At 50.9% G+C, this 21,513-nt stretch overlaps 1 protein-coding gene across 3 annotated transcripts; it reads left to right on the forward strand.

Moving 5' to 3' along the window:
• Nucleotides 1-2,499: 2,499 nt before the first annotated feature.
• Nucleotides 2,500-14,921, forward strand: KLHL36 (kelch like family member 36). Of its 3 annotated transcripts, none has more exons than XM_081108652.1 (5): nucleotides 2,500-2,591; nucleotides 5,678-5,756; nucleotides 10,395-11,468; nucleotides 12,989-13,146; nucleotides 14,187-14,921. In XM_081108652.1, the coding sequence occupies exons 2-5, from the start codon at nucleotides 5,697-5,699 to the stop codon at nucleotides 14,740-14,742; spliced, it is 1,848 nt and encodes a 615-aa protein (XP_080964778.1). In that variant the 5' UTR covers nucleotides 2,500-2,591; nucleotides 5,678-5,696; the 3' UTR covers nucleotides 14,743-14,921. The 3 variants fall into 3 exon arrangements, with proteins under 3 accessions (XP_080964778.1, XP_080964777.1, XP_080964776.1); XM_081108651.1 differs by lacking the exon at nucleotides 2,500-2,591 and adding an exon at nucleotides 2,824-3,949; XM_081108650.1 differs by lacking the exon at nucleotides 2,500-2,591 and having other exon boundaries at nucleotides 5,498-5,756.
• Nucleotides 14,922-21,513: the final 6,592 nt, after the last annotated feature.

A 21,513-nucleotide genomic window follows, 5' to 3' on the forward strand; every position in this document is an offset into this window, starting at 1 on the left:
TAGAGAGGGGTCAAGGAAGGGTCGAAAATGGGTAAGTAAGGCTTCAGAGTACAGGCGATGCCTGAATAAAGTATTGAAGGGTGAATGTGTGTTTGTTCCCATAGAAAAAGGGAGAGAGATAGAGGACAGCAATCCAGGCAGTGACAACATCATGTAAAAGATCCTCTAGGTCAGCCTGTGGATTGCGACCCCTTTGGTGGTCAAACGACCCTTTCACAGGGGTCGCCTAAGACCATCCTGCATATCAGATATTTACATTACGATTCATAACAGTAGCAACATTACAGTTATGAAGTAGCAACACAAATAATTTTATGGTTGGGTTCACAACATGAGGAACTGTATTTAAAGGGCCAGAAGGTTGAGAACCACTGCTCTAGGTGATTCCAAGGCTAGTTTTACCACACTCCATTTAATTTAAAAAAAAAAAATCTATACTTTTCTGAATAAATAGTGATATTTAATACAACCCCCAGTTGTAAAAAAAAAAAAAAAAAAAAAAAAAGTCCCATAACTGTAACGCTTTTCGGAGAGGTGCAGGCTGTCGATGGGCAATGGACTGAACTAGGAAGAGGAAGGTCAGGAGACCAGAGCAGGAGATCTGTCTTATTGACCCCATTCTCAGATGAGGACACTGAGGCTCGGAGACAGAGCTCACTCAGAAGAATGCGATGGAACTTAACCTGTGCCAATCTGCCCCTCTTGTAGCCTAGAGACACACAATCCTTCCATCACTGCACAAACCCTTGCTGCATCCTTACTTAGCACCAGAAGCGATCCCTCCACACCCAACCCAGAAGGCAGCCTCTGTGAGGGGTGCTATGGAGAGGGAGGCGACAGAGCGAGTGAGCCTAGCCTGGGGGGGATGGGAGAGGGGGGGGATGAGGAGGGGGGAGGGGAGGCCTACAAAGTACCTCGCTGGAACATCCATGGAAGGGGCTAAGTTGAGTGCTGTGTCTAGAACAGAAGGGACAAAGAAAGGCCTTGGGGATGTACCTGGTCATGCTGACTCCCAACCCTTATGTTTTCTTCTTTTCTGACACGTCTTCAGTGGCTGCATCTAGCCATGCTTTATGCAGCCCTGAAAGATGCTCTAGATCCCTTCAGGAGAAGACAGGGAATAGAAAAACAGGAAGAGAGGTTTTTTGTTTGGTTTGGTTTGGTTAAAGCTTTATTGAAATACTAGAGGACCGATGCACAAAATTTGTACAAGAGTAGGTCTTCCTTCCCCCGGCTGCTGGCACCGGCTTCCCTCTGGCACCCGGACCTGGTCTTCCCCCGAAGCCCCAGCTTCCTCCAGAAGGTCGTCTGGAAGGATGTCCAGTCTAATCAGCATATTACACTTTTATTATTATAGATAAGTCACATATAACATTCACCCTTTTAAACTGTATAATCGAGTGGCTTTTAGTATATTCACAGAGTTGTATGATCATCAATACATACTACCTAACTTCAGAACATTTTCTTCATCCCCCAAAGAACTCCCTTATTGTTTCACAGCCACACACACATCCGTACCCCCCTCCCCCAGCCCCTGGCAACCACCAATCTACTTTCTGTCTGTATGGATTTGCTGTTCTGGACCTCTCATACACACGGAGTCATACACACGTGTCCTTTTGTATCTGGCTCCTTTCAGTAGGATAGGTTCAAGGTGCATCTTTGCTGTAGCAGATGTTTCACAACGGACAGGTCGATTGGTGATGGTTAGATTCATTCATTCCATAAATATTCACTGAGTGCCTGGGTGCCAGCCCTGGGGGCTAAGCCAGAGACCCTGTCCTGGAGGGTTTCTACTGGGGGTGGTGGTAGTGGTGGGGGGGGGGCAATAAGCGAATGAAAAAGAACATGATTTAAAGTATTAGACGCTAGAGTGAAGTGTAAAGCTGGAAGTGAAGAGAGAGAGAGGATGTGGCTACGAAGAAGGTCAGGGAAGGCTTCACCCTGGGCAGCGAGCAGGGGACTTTCCAGCGAAGACCGAAGCGAGGTGAGAGCCAAGATGCCCTCGCGGTGCCCCTCCAGCCCTCGGCGCCTGGACACCGTCACTTCCCCCGGGGACCTGGCCCGGCCCGTCCGCGCCGTGTGCCCGCGCCTGGCACAGCGCGTGGCACCTACTAGGCATTTCGCGCGGCGCGACCGTGGCGGACCCGCGCGCACCACCCGCCCGGGCGCAGGCCCCGCCTCGGCGCCGCTGAGCCCACCCCCTCCCGCCGCCGCCATTGGCCGCGCGCGCCTCCGCCCTCGGCCTCGCACTTCCTGGCGGAGCCATGGCTGCGCACCGGGCCGGCCCCGGGGCTGCGGCGCCCGCGCCCCGCCGCCCCGCCCGCCCGGCACCCCCGCCGGGAGCCCCCGCGCCGCGCCCGTAGCGCCTCCGGGCGGCCTCCGCGCCCGCCTCCGGCCCGGACCGCCGCGCGCCGCCGTCGGGGGACGGGGGCCTGCCTGCCTGGGAGGACCCCGGCCCGGCGAGCGCCTCCCCGCCCGGCCCCGCGGCGCCCCTTTGTGCTGGGGCAGGTGTGCGGCGGAGCGGGGAGGGGCGCCGCCCCCGCCGGTGGGACGGGTGCAGTCCGGGCGACCGGCCCGCGGCCCAGGTGAGTGTCCCCGCGTCCCGCCGGGGGCGCCGGTCGGTCCGGGTGGCGTCCCGGCTCCGCCTCCTCTGCCTCCTCCTCCTCCTCCTCTTCCTCCTCCTCCTCCTCCTCCTCCTCCTCCTCCTCCTCCTCCTCCTCCTCCTCCTCCTCCTCCTCCTCCTCCTCCTCCTCCTCCTCCTCCTCCTCCTCCTCCTCCTCGCAACTGGCTCGATCGAGCCTGCCCGGGCGGCCGTGTTGTGCAGGCAGTGCCGCCGGGGGTGCCGGGTCCGAGCGAGCGGCAGCAGCGTCCCCGGAGACCCCGCGGGCGACGGTGACTGCTGGCGGGCAGCCGTGAACATCTCCACGACGCGTGCTTCCCCGCGCGCGGAGGTCGAGCAGGTTCAGGGCGGAAGCCGGGGAAGGAGCTTGCAGAAGAGGCTCCCTGGGGACCCTCCGGTCCGGACGTGGCCCCGGTTCCCGTGTTTACGAAGATCTTTCGTGCATCCTGTCCATGTGGAGGACAGCACGGAGGCAGCAGACACCCAGCACTTGTAGAGAGCGGCCCCACACCTCTTGCCCGGAGACAAAAGGGAACCTACACAAGGGGAAACTCTCTAGAAATCTTGGCCTAGAAAAGAAAGCTTTTCTCACTCTGGCAAACGGAGCCTCGGATCGCCGCCGCCTGGAGCGGTGGCGAGAGGGACCTGCCGCTTTCCGTGGTGTGACCTTGGGTGGCCCCTCCTCCACGGGAGCCTAAGTGTCAGGAGTGACGCTGCCACCTGCCTCAGGTGAAGGAAAAACAAGGAAGTCGGGGTGTGTAGTAGGCACCGCGTGAATGTGCCTTCCTTCCCTTCCCTCCCCGCTCAGAGCCCTCCAGCTGCTGAGGAGCCCTCGGGAAGGGCAGGGTGGGTACAGATGGTCATTGTCCCAAAGTTGCTCATTTGTCAGGGGAAGTCTAGTTGTCCCTTCCTCTCTCCCGGGAGCTGGACAGCGTGGACTGTGCCTGAAGTTCCTCCTCCCTTGGGGACACTGGAGCCCCCTTCGCATGTCCCGGATTATCTTGAAACAGTGCTGACTTCTTGTCATATTGTTTTTTTATTAGCAAAGACTGTTTTGTTCAGTAGGTAACAAATCGACTCTTTTTAACTCAGCAGGAACAAGAATTCCTCCGTAAACCCTCAGTCCCACCCAGTATGTAACTTATACCCCATGTTGCTGGCTCAGCGCCTCCTCTGTTTGCCCCCCACCCCCACCCCCAGTCTCCCAAAGGCTGCTGCCTCTGTGCTGTCCCTGGGTCGCTTGGCATTTCAAAGCTGGAAGAAACCTCAATGTCACCTGGTAAACCGGCCGATTTCATAGACAAGACCCTGAGGTCTAGAGAGGTTAACATGCTCCCTGCTCGCTTATCCTGAATGTTCCAGGCAGGGCCAAGGCCCCAGCAGGTGTCCTGCCTGGGGGCTTTTTTCTTGTCTCTTTTTTAATTGTCATAGCCTGGTGGAATAGCCTAGAGCCGTGGTCGGCAAACTGGGGCTCGTGAGCCACATGCGGCTCTTTGGCCCCTTGAGTGTGGCTCTTCCTAAGCCTTAGGAGTACCCCAATGAAGTTAATAATGTACCTACCTATATAGTTTAAGTTTAAAAAATTTGGCTCTCAAAAGATCAGTGGTTGTACTGTTGATATTTGGCTCTGTTGACTAATGAGTTTGCCGACCACTGGCCTAGGGGTTGAGTTCGTGGAAGGCGCTGTGGGTTGGAATCCCACAGCTTCTTCCTGTGTGACGCTGTCTAGTGACTTCCCCTGCTGCTAACGGGTTTCCTCCTCCACAAACTGAGGATAACAATAGTGCCGGCCTCCTGGGGTTGTTGTGGGGATTAAATCAGGAAAGCACTTGAACTAGTACCTATGTCTAGAACAGTGATGGTGAACCTATGACACGCGTGTCAGAGGTGACACGTGAACTCATTTGTTTGGTTGATTTTTCTTTGTTAACACTTTTCGTACTGCTCAGGAGTTTTCTCATGTTTCTCGCACCATCTGTTAAGGAGTGTTCTCGTTTTTCACGCCCATGGAAAAAGGAGCGAATCTAGATACTTAAGTAAATCTTGTTTGGTCCCTCTTCACAGAGGAAAATGTTTTACACAGTACCATACATTAAAAAAGTACTAGGAACTTTAATTGTTTAATAGTTTAATTGTTTTTGTAAATAAGCATGTTATAATTATTGAAAAACAACACCTAAAGTGCATTATGATGATTTAAATAATGTGCAGTTTGCCCCAAAACGTGCGGTCCCTGGCGTATGTCTTAGAGATTTCTATGCGGTACGCAATGTGTTAAATGGCATTTAAATATATAAAATAAATATCAAAAATGTAAGCCTTTGTTTTACTGTGGTTGCAAATATCAAAAAATTTCTATATGTGACACGGCACCAGAGTTAAGTTAGGGCTTTGCAAAATGCTGACACGCCGAGCGCAAAAGGTTCGCCATCACTAGTCTAGAACATGCTTTGTATATGGCAGTCTTCGCTGCCCCACTCGACTTCGTCATGGCATTTTACAAGTATGACACGCAAAGACTCGGTCGCATTCAGCAGCGCATCACAGTTAAGGGCTCAGGTTTGGTTCCCAGCCATTGAGCAGCTTTGTGGCCTTTAACTCAGAATCCTCATCTGTGAAATGGGATTTGTGACATCAGCCCGGCCAAGTAGTTGTGGGGGTTAAACGAGGCAGCATGTGGAAATAAATCCTGTCGCCTGGTTCCAGGGTCATCGTCTGGGCTCTGAAATGATAACTCTTGTCACTATAACCTTAGTCTAGCCAAAAGGCTTATCTATGTGAGATCAAGCATCATGTAGGAGGTGGTTTCGCTAAAAGACTTGGTGTCTGGATTTTAGATGCCAGAGCAACACTCGTAAATGTGTCCTAACAACCTGACGTTTTTTTCGGCTCACAGCATGAGTTCTCTGCAGCACACTGCTTTCCCTCCCTGTCCTCTGTGTGGCTTGTCACCTCTGTTGTCCTTGCTGTGGTCGAGCAGAGCCTGCAATGAATGAATGACCTGGAGTCATTACTGCTCCTGTGTGCTCAGGAACCCTGTTCTTGTTGTAGGACTGTGACCGCTCTTACGATGGAGGGAAGCCGGCTGACGAAAGTGTCTCGACCCTACAAGATCAGCGAGTCTTCAAAGGTCTGTGCATGGTCGCTCACCACCTGTGCAAACTGCCTAGGAAGTGTGATGTTTTTCTGATGAGCCCATTCTTCATGTAGAGACTGGTTTTCTAGTGGTAGTGGTGTTCATTTCCTTAGAGGTAGCACCGGCCAGAGTGGAAGAATCATAAAATCAGAGAGCTGGGAGGGGAGGGATTCTCACCTCAACCCTGACGTGGGTGGGACAGGATGAAAGCCATTCTTCGCTTGGGGGCTCAGAAACTCCAAGGACAAGCCCATTGAAGAAGCCAGCACCGACTTTGTAGTGGGGGCAGCACATTGCATACCTGGATGTTAAGGGCCCAGGGTCTTCCCCCGACATGACTTTCTGGGACCGTCGGAGTGAGTAAGGGTGGCTCCCCCGGGCTGGGCTACCAACCTGTATCACACTGGGTATATCAAAATCACCCTGGGAGAAGGTGAGGGTGTCTCATTAGAAATGCATGTCTGGCCCCACCTCATACCTGCTCAGTTACACTCTGAGAGCTGGACCTGGGAATCTGTGCCTTCATCAAACTCCTCCAGGGCCTGGGAGCAGCCCTCTCCCCACAGCTGCATAAGTAAGGATTGGGGGGGCCTGGTTTTCAGGACAGTCTTCACTTCCACCTGCCTCTTTATACATGTCAGTACCACCCTCTTTTCTTTAAAGTGGCCCTTTTTTTTGGAGATTAAAGTTTATGGTTACCTTAGATCATTTTCAGTGAAGCCAATATTTTCCCCAAGGGGGGGTGGAATTGGTTTTGGGGTTATGGAAAGACTTTTACTCTTTTTATGATTAAAGCACAGCTGTGCATGTAGTACATGCATGGACAAACAGAACGTGTGTGGTGGTCACAATTCCATGGGGGATATTAGAAAAAAAAACCTTAAAGGAAGATTGAAAAAGAAAGATTGAGAAAGACCACATTAGATAAAGGGAGTTGTGGCGAGACCGTGGATTTGAGGAAAAATGAGAGAAAGAGCTTCTGCAGATGTGCGTAAAAGAAAGCCGGGTTGTAATTTTCAGGGGAGCTCAGTCTCCTGAGAAGCGGTTTCCTATTTCCTTTTGCGTGTCCTGGGAAGGCTTGCCAAGCCTGGCTTCATCTGCTGTGAAAACCCAGGAAGGTCTCCCTGCTGTCTCAAAGGGGCTTTGTTTCCGAGCTTGGCTGCGGAGACGGTGTCACTTTCTAAGTGTGATAGCGCTGGGAATCTTGGTCCCTGAAAGCCAGGCTCTGCGTTGGTTTCTTTCTGAATCAGAAGAGCTTTTAGGAGTAGGGTTCTCTACCTCTTGGTTGATTGCATTTATATTCCTAGCTATAAGCGTACCGTGATTTTCTAGACATTAACACACCCATGTATCCTGTACCCAGATTTTAAAAAAAGAAATTACCAAACCTCTCCAGTCCCTACATTGCCACTGTCCGGACTTACAATCCTGCAGGTTTGCCTGCCCTTGAACTTTATGTAAATGAGCCAGAGGGCAGGTGCTCTTGTTGTGCCTGGCTCCTTGCACTCAGCGTTCTGCATCTGAGGGTCTCGCCCAGCTGGTGTGTAGGGTAGATTGTTCCTTCCCAGCGCAGCGGAGTCTCCTATCAGGCGACCACCGCTGTTCATTTAACTATTCCAGAATGTGTGGGTCCATTTTGATGCTGCATTCTTCTATTATGAAATACCCCATACCTGCTGCGTCTGTCCAGTGTTAGCTCCTGAGTCCCTGCGTTTCTCCACCCACCTTGCCTCGCCTCTGATAAAAGCACTGACATAGAAAACAAAGGCATAACCGGGATTAATACCATCAGAGAATGTTGGAGGCCGGGACTTCGAAAGGATACAGAATGCTGCCAGTCTGTTACTGATGCCCCTTTAAAACCGGGAAATGCTGTTGTCTGCTTTTTGACCGTTCTGTCTGCAGCGACACCAAAATAACCAGGTACAGAATTAAATGCGCCTGCTTAGCATGGAGACCCGGTTTTAGAAGCAGCGCTACCCTTTTCCCTGCCCTGGCTCCCTGCAGCAGATGGGGCCCCGCGCAGCTGTCATCCGGGCTTTCCCCGATATCCGCCCTGGGAGCTGTTTCCCTTTTTACTCAGCAGCGTGGGGTCATGTGCACCCCAATTTAAGTGTGGAGTCCCAGCAGCCTCCTCAGCTTAGAGACGACCAGGGGCCCAGGGTGGGCAGACAGCCCACCTGATGCCCCTCACTTATTTCTCTCTGGAGCCTTTACTACTACAGGGGAGCCTGCTGCTGCGATGCTTTGTAATTTCCTTCCTTCAGTCCACACCTGAGCGGGGTCCCAAGCCAGTGTGTGTTGGAGCCCAGACCATTCCTGTTTAATTAGAAGCCAAAACCAGGCCAGCCTGGCTCTCTCTGCTACTAAGCAGAATACGCGGAGCTATCCACGTATGGGACCCAGGAGAAACCGTCTTGTGATGTGAGAGCAGTGAGCCGGGCTCTCTAAACCTGAATGGGAAGGAAGCTTTAGTCTGGTGTCCTCGTCAGAATGCGAGGCCATTGTCCGTGCCTGTGATGTAGGTGGAGCATCTGATGTTGGAATTAGCCAGGCAAGGCAGACAGGCAGGACCAGGGGAAATAAAGGACCTCAATTACAGAGGTGTTAGAGGCAGTCGGGAGCAGATGGGGTTGATGGGGGGGTGTTGAGAAATGAAAGCCACTGCTGTAGGATACATGTTGACAAGAACCTGTAAGAATTCGGGGACCTGGAAGCCAGCCACACAGCTGCTCACATCTAAGCCCTCAGTCCATCTTCCTTTCCTCAGTTTCCCCTTTTCAGACTTAGTGCCCAGCCAGCCCCTTTCCTCAATTGCCCTCAAACCGACTCACTCCCTAGTTGATGTTTCTGAAGGCCTGCTTTTCCCATATTGAATGTTCTTGTTGTTTTTATGGTGAGGAAATAAGCAGGTGTGCAGTATCCTGAAAGCCCAAAGCATAATTAGTTCTCCAAGGATTTGGAAACTGTTGTGTAGATATGACATATTTTTGTATCCTCGAAAGCACATGGCAGGCATCTAGCACCGAATAAGTGTCTGCCAGTCTGAGTCTATGGGATGGATTCCTATTCATTATTCACGTTAATTGATCTGTTCATTGTAGTGTAGCATGGCGATCACAGGTCTGGGCTCTGGAATCAGACCTACATTCAAATCTCAGCTCTGCCTCAATCACAGTGGGGCTTTGGGCCAGTTTCTTAGTCTCTCTGACCTTAGTTTTTCTCATCTGGAAAATGGGGATTATAATACACGTTCTCTCGGAGGGTTTTTGTGATGCTCGAATGAGAGTGCATGTCAGGTGCACGGCACAGTGCAGGGTACATGTAAGCCCCCAGAAAAAGACAGCGTCTCTGCGTTTCACATACAGTGTATCTCTTTCAACCCATGTTTCTGGAAGGAGGGTCTCCAGAGCACTTAGTCTGCATCACTAGAAACGGGGGTCTCTTTAGCATAACCACACGCCTTTCTAAGACACAGAGAAAGCTGCCTTCCCCGGCACAGCGCCTCAGTGAGGGTCACAGCGCCTCAGTGGGGGTCACAGAGCCTCAGTGGGGGTCACAGAGCCTCAGTGGGGGTTGCTCATCACAGCAGCTTCCCTCGGGCAGGCTTTCTGCCATGACACCCCCGCCCCTCAGCCACCTGAGTGGTGAGTATCCTCGTCCTCACCTGTGAGATGAGGAAATGGAGGCTCAGAGCCTCCTCGTGGCTCAGCCACGATCACATAGCTAGTAAGTGGCAGAGCTGGATGCAAACCTCGATTCCGTCTGGCCTTAGAGGCTGCGTCCGAAGCCACTTCTCTCTCCTGACAGGACAGCATTTTTCAAATCTATGTGCTCCTGACCCACAGGAAGGAAGGGAGGGAAGGAAAAAAGAAACCTTTTAGGAATTTTATTTATAAAGAAGGAAAAGAGAGGTAAGAGGAAGAGAGGAAAGAAGGAAGGAAGATTGATTTTAGGAATTTTTTAAAAATATATTTTCTTGATTTTTTACAGAGAGGGATAGAGAGTTAGAAACATCAATGAGAGAGAAACATCGATCAGCTGCCTCCTGCACATCCCCCACTGGAAATATGCCCGCAACCAAGGTACATGCCCTTGACCGGAATCGAACCTGGGACACTTCAGTCTGCAGGCTGACGCTCTATCCACTGAGCCAAACCAGTCAGGGCAGGAATTTTATTTACAAAGAAAAAGAAGAAGGAAGATATATCTAATACACATAAACCTTGTTTCCTGCAGTGCAATGTATTTTGTTTTCCATTCTCCTTCAGTCCACTGTATTTATTTGTTCATCCTCACCTGAGGATATGTTTTTCCCATTGATCTTTAGAGAGTAGAAGGGAGGGGGGAAAGACAGAGAGAGAGATCGATTGGTTGCCTCCCACACATGCTGACTCGGACTGGGGATGGAGCCTGCAACCCAGGTATATGCCCTTGACCTGAATTGAACCTGTGACCCTTCAGTCTGTGGGTCAGTGCTCTAACCACCAAGAAACCAGCTAGAGCCATTCCCCTGTATTTAACATGCTGGTTGTGTCCCACTAGATTGACTCCTGCAGCAGTGAGGGGGCAGGTTGGCACGCTTCCCCTCTCTGGGCCCGGGTGCGAGCCCCTGACACTGCTCTCCCACAGGTGTACCGCTGGGCTGAGCACTCGACCACAGTGCTACAGCGGCTGAATGAGCAGCGTCTGCGTGGCCTCTTCTGTGACATCGTCCTGGTGGCCGACGAGCAGCGCGTGCCAGCCCACCGCAACCTGCTGGCCGTGTGCAGCGACTACTTCAACTCCATGTTCACCCTGGGCATGCGTGAGGCCTTCCAGAAGGAGGTGGAGCTGATCGGTGCCTCCTACATCGGCCTCAAGGCCGTGGTGGACTTCCTGTACGGCGGGGAGCTGGCCCTGGATGGCGGCAACATCGACTACATCCTGGAGACGGCCCACCTGCTGCAGATCTGGACTGTGGTGGATTTCTGCTGCGAGTACCTGGAGCAGGAGGTGAGCGAGGACAACTACCTGTACCTGCAGGAGCTGGCCTCCATCTACAGCCTCAAGCGGCTGGATGCCTTCATCGACGGCTTCATCCTGAGCCACTTCGGCACACTGTCCTTCACCCCCGACTTCCTGCAGAACATCTCCATGCAGAAGCTCTGCGTGTACCTGAGCAGCAGCGAGGTGCAGCGGGAATGCGAGCACGACCTGCTGCAGGCCGCCCTGCAGTGGCTGACGCAGCAGCCGGAGCGCGAGGCCCACGCCTACCAGGTGCTGGAGCACATCCACTTCCCGCTCATCCCCAAGAGCGACCTGCTGCACCGCGTCAAGCCTGCTGTGTGCTCGCTGCTGCCCAGGGAGGCCAACTGCGAGGGCTTCATCGAGGAGGCCGTGCGCTACCACAACAGCCTGGCGGCCCAGCCGGTCATGCAGACCAAGCGCACGGCTCTCCGCACCAACGAGGAGCGCCTGCTGTTCGTGGGCGGCGAGGTCTCCGAGCGGTGTCTGGAGCTCAGTGATGACACCTGCTACCTGGACGCCAAGAGCGAGCAGTGGGTCAAGGAGACACCCCTGCCAGCCCGACGGAGCCATCACTGTGTTGCTGTGCTGGGGGGGTTCATCTTCATCGCTGGCGGCAGCTTCTCGAGGGACAATGGAGGGGACGCAGCGTCCAATCTTCTTTATAGGTATGACCCCCGCTGTAAACAGTGGATCAAGGTGAGATTAAAGCCAGATTCTTTCTTTACTCTTGAGGACTTTTGATCTCTCTAACCTAACCTTGACTGCTCCTCCCTTCTTTCTGGCCTTGACCCCTTCCTGCTTCTGAAGAAGGTGTGATGATAAAGTGACGAGCCACCTAATTTCCCCCCCTCCCCTGTGCCTGCACCTGGTTGGGGGAGTGAGGGCCGACCTGCAGGATCAGTCTAGAACTTTCTGCACCTAGAAAGGTTCTAGGTCTGTGCTTTTCTAATGTCGTAGCCACCAGCTCTGTGTGGCCGCTGAGCTCTTGAAATGTAGCCAGTGGGACTGAAGGACTGAATTTTGTATTTGATTTCACTTTAATTTACATTTGTGTGTAAATGGCCACACGAGGTTAGTGGCTACCCCATTGGATGTCGCCGGGCTAGAGATCTGACCCATAGTTCAAACATTCTTCCCGTGGCTCAGAGTCTCGGCCACGCTCCTCTTTGGAAAGGTGTGGAGCTGGTCTGAGGAGGCCATGAAGGCTCACATCTCCGGCAGGTATGGTGGCTAATTCTGGGAAGAGCGTGGGTCTTGGCGTCAGACCTGAGTTCACATCCCAATCTGGCTAAGTCGTAGGTGGGAATGTCAGACTGGTCCCTTGCCTTCTCCAAATTTCAGCTCCTTCCTCTGGAAATGGGTGGGAGGAGGGCATCGACCTTCCAGGTTCAGGGCTTGTATGTAGCTCATGTTGATTGGCCGGTGCCTGGCAGAGGTGAAAAAGTGTTCCTTTCCCCCCACAAACACCTCTCTAGACCACACCTATGAAAGTCGGTCTCCTCAGTCTTTATCCTCATACCTCAGTGGCTTTACTTAACGTGGTGTTGTTCTGAGCTCAAAACTCAGAATGGACTCTGCTGATCTTTTGATTTTATTCTCGAAAATCTAAAACCACCCACCAAGGTGTCAGTGCTGACGCTAGAAAGAGGCTCCTGGCTTTGGAGCCCGTCTTCAAAGCTTGGTGGCGGTGGCAGCCTGAACTATGGTCTCCTGCAGGACTGGGTTGCCTTGTGTGTTCTGCTTGGATTATTTAAAAAAAAAAAAAATGTTGGGTCTTTCGCTTTTTAATTTCCTGTTGAGTTCCTCTTTCTGCCTGTTAACACAATGGCAATCAGCATTCATTAAAAAACTATCTGAGGGATTGGCAAGAGGAAAGATGAGTCTTTACTTTAAGAAATCACTAAATCAGCAGTTATGAACTGTGTGTCCTCAGAATTCAAGTACATGAGGCTGGCCATGTGGCCAAACAAGTTTGGGGAGCTGTGTTCTCCAAACCCCTTTTGGGGAGTCGCAGTGTCTCGAGGGTCCTTGGGGACTGAGCAGTCCCTCCTAAAGGCCCCTTCTTTCTTTAAGTTTAAGTCCCCTCCGCCACACTCACTTGGCCTCTGCCTCGCCCTCTGGGCCATGTTCAGTGGAACACCTTTGGGAAGTGATGCTGGATGTTGACGCTGCCCAGGGTTTGGGGAAGGGAAGGAACAGGTGTCCTGCCTCCGCAGGTGGCCTCCATGAACCAGCGCCGGGTGGACTTCTACCTTGCCTCCATCGAAGACATGCTGGTGGCCGTTGGCGGCCGGAATGAGAATGGAGCTCTCTCCTCAGTAGAGACTTACAGTCCCAAGACCGACTCCTGGTCCTACGTGGCCGGCTTGCCGAGGTAACTGGCAGTTTTGTACGAACTCTTCCAATGGGACGACTTTTGGATGACAGTTCAGTTCGCCTCACTTTCTGGATTTTAAGGCTTCGAATTCCAGGGAAAAATCTCCTGGCTTGTAAATAACAGTGGGTAGACCCTGAGAGGCAGAGGGCGTGGTGGTGACGAGTCAGGGCTCCTGTTTAGGCTGACCTCGTACAAGTGTCAGCTCTGCCGTTAGGACAAAGATCCCTCAGTTCCTGAGTCTATTCACTTGCTGAGTTTCAGGGGATCGGTACCCACTATTCCAGACCCATACAGTTTCCCTGCCCTGAGGCCCCTGGTGCTCCACTGCTTCGTCCCTGTGCCCGACCTCCGAACTGCTGGCCACCACTGACACTTCCTGTTTCCCTGGCCTCGACTTTTCAGAACCTTATGGTTGGAGTTGTACTTCACTTCATTCCCCGTTTGTTATATAACTTGCTCAGGTACCTGTGTGTGCCTCAGTAGCATGCTGTTGCTGTTTCCAGCCCTTACGACAGTGGTTTTCAACCTTCTGGCCCTTTAAATAGAGTTCCTCATGTTGTGGCCCAACCACAAAATTATTTTCGTTGCTACTTCATAACTGTAATGTTGCTACTGTTATGAATCGTAACGTAAATATCTGATATGCAGGATGGTCTTAGGCGACCCCTGTGAAAGGGTCGTTCGACCGCCAAAGGGTCGCGACCCACAGGTTGAGAACCGCTGCCTTATGAGAAGGAAAGCAGTCATGATTATGCCCATCTCTCAGGTGGGGAAATGGAGAGGGGGCAGAGCTGGGAATTCTTGCCCAGGCAGTCTGGCTGCACAGCTGTCTGTTTACTTCCTGTGCGGTGACAGCTGCCATCCATAAAGAGTTCTCGGGGTGCCCACTCCCTGCATTAGCCCCTCAAACCCTCACAGGCCCCTCACAAGACGACAGGTTGTCCCCCTTTTGAGAGGAAAGGACTGCAGCCTCTGTTCCTGGAGGCCCCGCCCAGGACAGCACTGAGCTCCCTCTGTCTCTGTCCATCCCTCCACAGGTTCACCTATGGCCACGCGGGCACCATCTACAAAGACTTCGTGTACATCTCGGGGGGCCACGACTACCAGATCGGCCCCTACCGCAAGAACCTGCTGTGCTACGACCACCGGACGGACGTGTGGGAGGAGCGCCGGCCCATGACCACCGCGCGGGGCTGGCACAGCATGTGCAGCCTGGAGGACCGCATCTACTCCATCGGGGGCAGTGACGACAGCGTGGAGTCCATGGAGCGCTTCGACGTGCTGGGCGTGGAGGCCTACAGCCCGCAGTGCAACCAGTGGACCCGCGTGGCCCCGCTGCTGCACGCCAACAGCGAGTCGGGCGTGGCCGTGTGGGAGGGCCGCATTTACATCCTGGGCGGCTACAGCTGGGAGAACACGGCCTTCTCCAAGACGGTCCAGGTGTATGACCACGAGAAGGACAAGTGGAGCAAAGGCACCGACCTGCCCAAGGCCATCGCCGGCGTGTCCGCCTGCGTCTGCGCCCTGAAGCCACGGCTGGAGGACAAGAAGAAGAAGGGCAAGGCCAAGAGGCACCAGGTCCGGGGCCAGTGACCCCACCGTGCCTGCGGGGGCCGGGTCCCCGCCGCCACCTCCCAGCGTGTCCGTAGGCCAGCAACGACTTCCTGGAGCCCTGGAACCATGATGCATCACTTAGCAGCTTTTTTTACTTTTATGATTCTTAGTATTTCTATACTATCACCGTAATCGATTAAATATTCTACGTAACTTTACATAGTATCTTGCTTGAGTAATTAAACCTCGGCCTAGACAGGAAGTATCCCCTTATGTCTGTACAGGGCTTCTCTCCACATTACAAATTTTGGGGGATACTTCAAGCAACCCCCCCCCCTCCCCCCCGAGAGTAGCGAGGGCAGGGGTTACGTAGAAATGTTTGTAGTGAAACTAGAGGCTTCGGTGGAACATTTCAGATCCTCCAGCCCTGAGCCTCCCCAAACCTGGCTGAGCTTTTAAAAAGCTCCCCCCACCCCCCGCCTTGGACTGACTAAATCTAAAGCTACCAGGAGTGGTGAAGGGAGTGGCTGGAAACTATTTAACCAGTTCCTGGAATGACTGAGCATCAGCCACATTAGGGAATCACGGACAGGGTCAAGTGCATTTGTTTTTATAAGTGGGGACACAGGGACCTGGAGAGGGTGAGAGAGTGACCAGGGCTCACCAGGTCCCCTAGGGAAGCCTGGACTTCTCACCGGGGAGGTATCCCCCTGAGGATTTTCTTATCAAGTGACTGTTGTTTCTGAATTCTCAGTTTTCCTGGTTAGTAATCTTCCTGAATTCCAAAAGGGTTTAAGTAGTCAGGGAAGAAGGGAAAACAAGGCCTGAAGCTCTTTATAAATATTATTCTATAATTTGTGCTTTTTTTTTTTTTTTTAACTTTCTCCTTTTCCTGGCACCCAGTGTTTCTGACGTACTGAGCCCCCAAACCTACACTTATTTCTCAGGAAAGAAAAAGGCAGCACCCTAGGATTTAGCATTGTTCTCTGACTCCAGCTCCTAGAAGCATTTCTTGAAAGCTTTTACACGCGTACGCGCACGTTAACCCCCAAGAAGGTTGAGTGTCTCGCCAACTCAGGCGACAGGCCCTGGTCCCAGCCATCGGCTGCTAAGTAGTTTTGTGCTGCTGGGCAAATTCTTTAATAAGTCGTGAGCTATTTCCTCATTCATTAAGCAACAGGGTCAGATGAAGTAACGGCTAGGCTTCTCCCAGCGGTTAAGTTTTCAGTCTGTATAAGCTATTAAAATATTCTGCACCTCCTTTTGAGATATGTGACAACTCTGCACTGATTGCTGCAGTTTCTAGAGCATCAAGAGTATGTGCCCTTTAAGAAGAGCTTGAGACTACTGTCCCAAGACACGATGTAACACAAAGTATGATGGGAGGAAAAGAATGTGACCAGTTTTAATCATGGGCCAAAGGAGGCATTAATGATCTATACCTTGGCAGAGATGAGAAAATTTCAAGATGCGTTGTTAGCATTGACATTAGAAGAAGACTATCAATTAGCTTTATTTTATTTTTGTCTCTTTACTCCCTTTCCTTTCTTTCAAGGTTTTCCATGATTTTTATAGCAGCCAGGAGAGCTGAGAGTGGGCGTTTAAAGCTTCATTACCCAAATCATGGCCCTCTATTGCTAGCTGGGAAAGCAGTCTGCACAGTTAGCCAGTTTCTTATATATGGGAGTCCCTAGAGGCTTACACACTGTGGAGAAGTTCTGCAAGGCATACAAACCAACCAAAAAACCGCACTCTTACTGTGGCTTGACAACCCTTCTGGGTATTAAAGGCTCTGAGAAGTCCTGCATTAACTATTAACCTTCCATCAACCAGCATCTCCAAACTTTGTTGAGCCTGAAACCCTTTTTTGTCTTATACCTAGTCTCAGCCCTCCACGAAACATATTTTGCAGAACTTCTACAAACTTTGGGATAGCTGAGCCCCTCCCTTTTCTAGGAAAGGGTTCATTGCTTGAAGACCCTTTAGGTCACAGTGGTTCTCAACCTTCTGGCCCTTTAAATACAGTTCCTCATGTTGTGACCCAACCATAAAATTATTTTCGTTGCTACTTCGTAACTGTCATGTTGCTACTGTGATGAATCGTCATGTAAATATCTGATATGCAGGATGGTCTTAGGCAACCCCTGTGAAAGGGTCGTGCGACCGCCAAAGGGGTCGCGACCCACAGGTTGAGAACCGCTGATTAGGAGGCACAGAATCTACGGTTTGTTCTCCCTTGCTCAGCCCAAGTAAAGAGGTGGTCAACCAGAACCAAAGGGCAGGAGGGGAAGAGCTCGTAGAAGGACTGTTTGTGCCTTGGGAGACAGATGACTTTGACCTTGGGAGGGGGGAGCCATCAGTTGGTAGCCTGAGCCAGCTGTTTCATTCTTGACCGCCGGGACGTGTCCCAGGATGCAGGCCTCTGGCCTCTGTTCTGACTTGTGCCTTGGTCTGACAATGTCCTGCCCCTAATGTTTTGTGATGTCTCTCCTTCCACTGTGAAGGCACTTTTGTCATCCACACAGCTTAGAAGCTAATATGGAGGTCGAGGGGACATTTCTTTAAAGGCAGACGTGATAAGTAAGTGTCCTCTTGTGAACCAACTTCAAATAATTGGTGGCGGCTCCGCGTACACTAAGAAAGGTTTTCAAGTTCCTTGGGGTCAATGGCGGGGCCAGCATGGTTTTCGCTGTCCATGATTCAAGATGGAAATCCCCGCTGTGCCGTCCAACTAAGAATGGAAGGAAATGGCTCTGACTCCGTTTGGCAGGTGGCCTTTTGAACTGCAAAATCTTGAAGGCCTCGTTTCCAACCAAAGTGAGAAAGACAGGTTCTTGCAGGCTGCCATCTTGAGACGAAAACAGCAACATTTGCCATCATGTCATCAAATTGTCAGTGCTTCGAGCGGAACTGTGGGAGTATCTGGATCGTTTGTTTTGATCCTTCAAAATAAGCATGGTGGGCTTTTATTCAGATTTTGGGTTGGTTTTTTTTCCCCTCTTTTAAAGAACTAGAGTTTTAACTTTATATTAGTTTTAGGTTTTGAGCTTGATCCTCATCCCAGTTGGAACCTTGTTTGCTTAAGATATCAATGGAATCACGGGAGGGGAGAGAAAAGCTGGAGAAACCCTTGTTCCTTCGAGTGGTCTTTCTGCTGTCGAACATACTAGTGTACAGAGACTGTCTCAGCAGTGTGCCTGTATGGATGGCGCCATCAGTATTTTTAACGTTCTGCTACATTAGCTAGACTAACAGGTAGGACTTCCAGATTTTGATCTGAGCAGAAAACCCATGTGTGTATTATATTCTGAATGTTCCTCCCCTTGACCCTGACTGATAGGTGACCTGACCTCATGATGACTTAATATAAACCCCAAAAGCCAACCCTCAGAGGTGTTCAGTTTTGGGTGGAAACCCAAATGCCAGGAGGGGGTGGAGTCCCTCCCCTGAGGTCCAGGGAGGGACTCCCTCTGTGAGTTCAGGTGAGTTTACCTGTGGTTTGAAGTCCATGGCTCCAAGTCTGGGAGTGAGTGGCCTTTTGGTGGTTTGAGCAACGTGGGTTGGGAGAGGAGCGCCCCCCCCCACACACACACACACATACACCCCCTTATCCCCTTAGAGAGTTACCAGCCCTGTCTCTACCCTGGTCCCCCATGGCATGTGGCTTGGCCAGCCCCAGCCCAAGCAGTACCTCACAGGCCTTTAAACTCTTGGAGTTTTTGGCTAGAATCTCAGACCGCTGGTCCCTAACCTGGAGAGGCAGTTCCAGCCATGGCCTGGTCATCCTCGCTGTCTGAAGATTCCGAGTGTCTTCAGAGGGTAGTGGCGGTGTCCTGGCCTCCAGGACAAACTTCTGGAGCCTAGGGCAGCTCCACAGGTACGTGGAGATCCTGCAGAGTGCATCTGCCAAGCCTGGCGGTTTTTAAAGTTTTTTGAAATGTTTTGATACTTTTTGATACCATTTGCTAATAACCGTTTTGTAGGTTGCCTGCCGGGGTTTTCCACCTCACCCCCTGGTCCCCACCCCCTTGAGCTTGCACTAGACAGCAGATGTCCTGTCCTCAGTGCCAGGATAGTGCCCGCCTCATGCGGCTTTGTCTTGGATCTTGCTCTCCTCCGTGGCTGTGGTCTGATACAACTCTTGAATATTGTAAGGTCACACATGGCCAATGAATAGGACCATGACTGTCTTAGGCCCCCAACTGAGCAAGAGGGCACTGTTACCCCCAAGAGGACACCCACTCCCTTAAGACGTCCCGCACTCCTTCAAGCTCCTACCTCAGCAGTGTGCACAGAGTTGAAAAGATACCTGAGGACAGATCCATAGATCACCTTTCTCATACGGGTTATTTCTCAACCCAGGGCATGGCTGGGGTCCTGATCCACACTCATCCACCCATTCTTTTAAAGAAATCTTAGCATGAAATCCACAGAATCTGTAACAGTGAACCGTCTTGCACTTTATAGCATTGGAGGTTGTTCATTTCTTTGTGGGGTATTTTTTTTTTCCTTTTTCTTTTTAACATGGGTAGAATTTGTGGCTTCTGATGATGTTTTGGGGATCTCAAGAAATTGTCTTTTGGTTGCCTTAGTTAAAAGAGTTGAGTGAATGTACAAATTGGGTGGGGGTGGGGAGAGGGCAGCAGGGAACACCCTTTGCAGGTGAGTTCTTTGAGAAAAAGGACTCCACCCTTTCAAAGTTCCTGGAGGCCATCTTTACAGGTTTCCTTGAAATTGAAGGACAAATAAAGTCCCTAGGAATCAATCAAAGTTAATCATTACCGTCAGCCTTCTGTCAAAATGAGTAAGATGTTTGACCATTAAGTAATTCATTGGGTATGTTCTGGCTACTGATGCTGTCAAAATCTGTAATTGTGTGCTTGTTTTTTTAATCTGCTGCTTTTGAATTTGTAATTTTATGACACTCCAGGCTTTTCTGTGTCTTATTTCTGTATAATCCACTTCCCGCACGTTGATTTTTTTCTTTAATTCCATGCAGAGTATTCATTTCCCGAAACACATTAAAATGATTTGCCTGCTAGGGTATGGCTTATTTTATAATTGCATTCATAGTCTTGTGTGGTTACTGTAATGTTCTTTCGTCCTATTTTCTCTGCCCAATTAAAAAAGAACCCCTTGAATGTTGAGGCCAAATATAATTTGGAAATTACCAGACTGCCTTTTAGTGTTGTGGGGTGCTGGGACGTTTTGATTCGGCTTTCATTGTCCTTCTAATGATTATATTTTGCCAGGAATTTCATTCAGATTCTTGATTGCAGCACCAAGTTCTGTGGCCTGAAATGAGACTGTTTGCTTAAATGTGTGTCATTTGGGGTAATTGACTAGAAAAGGAAACTTGAAACCAGAGAAACATAGTTTATGACAAACAATTTATTATCTTTATCAGAAAGATACAATAACGTCTCTATAAGAACAGAGGTCGCCCTAGCCGGTTTGGCTCCATGGATAGAGTGTCGGCCTGCAGACCAAAGGGTCCCGAGTTCAATCCTGGTCAAGGGCAAGTACCTTGGTTGCAGGCTCCTCCCCAGCCTGGGCCCAATCGATGTGTTTCTCTCACACAGACATTTCTCTCGGTCTTGCCCTCTCTAATCCACTGTCTCTAAAAGATAAATGGAAAAATATCCTGGGGTAAGGATTAACAACAACAAATAAATAAATAAATAAATAAATAAATAAATAAATGAGTGTGGGTGTATAGATTTAGATAGACTAGCCTAAAGCCTCTTTCACTATGCTATGCTATCCTGTTTAACTCCTAAATTAAAACCAAACAAAAGAGAACAGAGGTCACCTCCCCCACCCACCACCACCAAGGGCCCAAGATGGTGCCGCTGCCGCGTGGTTTTGCAAGGCCGGCAGACAAGCCCAGTCACGATGGGCCCCTTTAGCAATTCAGCATTGGGAGGACGGTGCGAGCGACCTGCCATGCCCACCACACCTGGAAACTGGATAAGAATTTGCCTCTGAGCCAATGAACTGCCCCAAATGGGACCCTGGCCGTCAGATGCTAAAGTCACTGGGATTCTTTTATTTTAACCTCAGAAGAATCTTAGGTTAGAGACACTTCGAGGGGAAGGAGGAATCCAAGGCTCGGGATGATGGTCTTACCCTGGCTGGATGGCCTTCCCTCCCCGCCGGCCAGTGCTGGAATCGGTCCGGGTTCTCCTGAATGTAGGTCCTTGGACAAGGACTTGAAGGCAGGTGGTTTCTCTGGGAAGGTGGTCCCCAGGAAGCCCAAGGGAGACAAGGAAGAAGGAAAAGCTGATAAGAAGGTGCTTTAGCCCGGCCAGAGTGGCTCACTGGTTGTGTGTAATGTAGACTATGAATCAGGAGGTTGCAGTTTGATTCCCGGCCAGGCCACATGCCTGGGTTGTGGGCTCAATCCCTAGTAGGGGTGTGCAGCCAATCAGTGATTCTCTCTCTTCACTGATGTTTCTCTCTTTCTCCCTCTTCCTTCCTCTCTGAAATCAATAAAAATGTTTTTGGGGGTTTTTTTTTAAAGAAAAGGAAAGAAAAAGAAGGTGTTTTATCTATTGCCAAATAGTAAGTCATTATGGTTCTAAGTAGTGGCTTAAAACCATAATAAGAAATTATTTTTGCAGACACATCTGAGGGTTCACTGGGTCAGCTAAGCAACTCTCACCCGGGTATCATGTCCACTCAGCTGGTGGCTCCTGGAGGCTCGCTGCACGATGGGGCCTGTGCATCCCTTTCTCTCTCCCTCACTCTCTCTCTCCCTTCCCCGCCCCTTGGGTCTCTCTCACATGGTCGCTTTACCCAAACTTCTTG

The sequence above is a fragment of the Myotis nattereri genome, assembly GCF_964212035.1.
Source record: "Myotis nattereri genome assembly, chromosome: 15".
NCBI classification, from domain to species: Eukaryota; Metazoa; Chordata; class Mammalia; order Chiroptera; family Vespertilionidae; genus Myotis; species Myotis nattereri.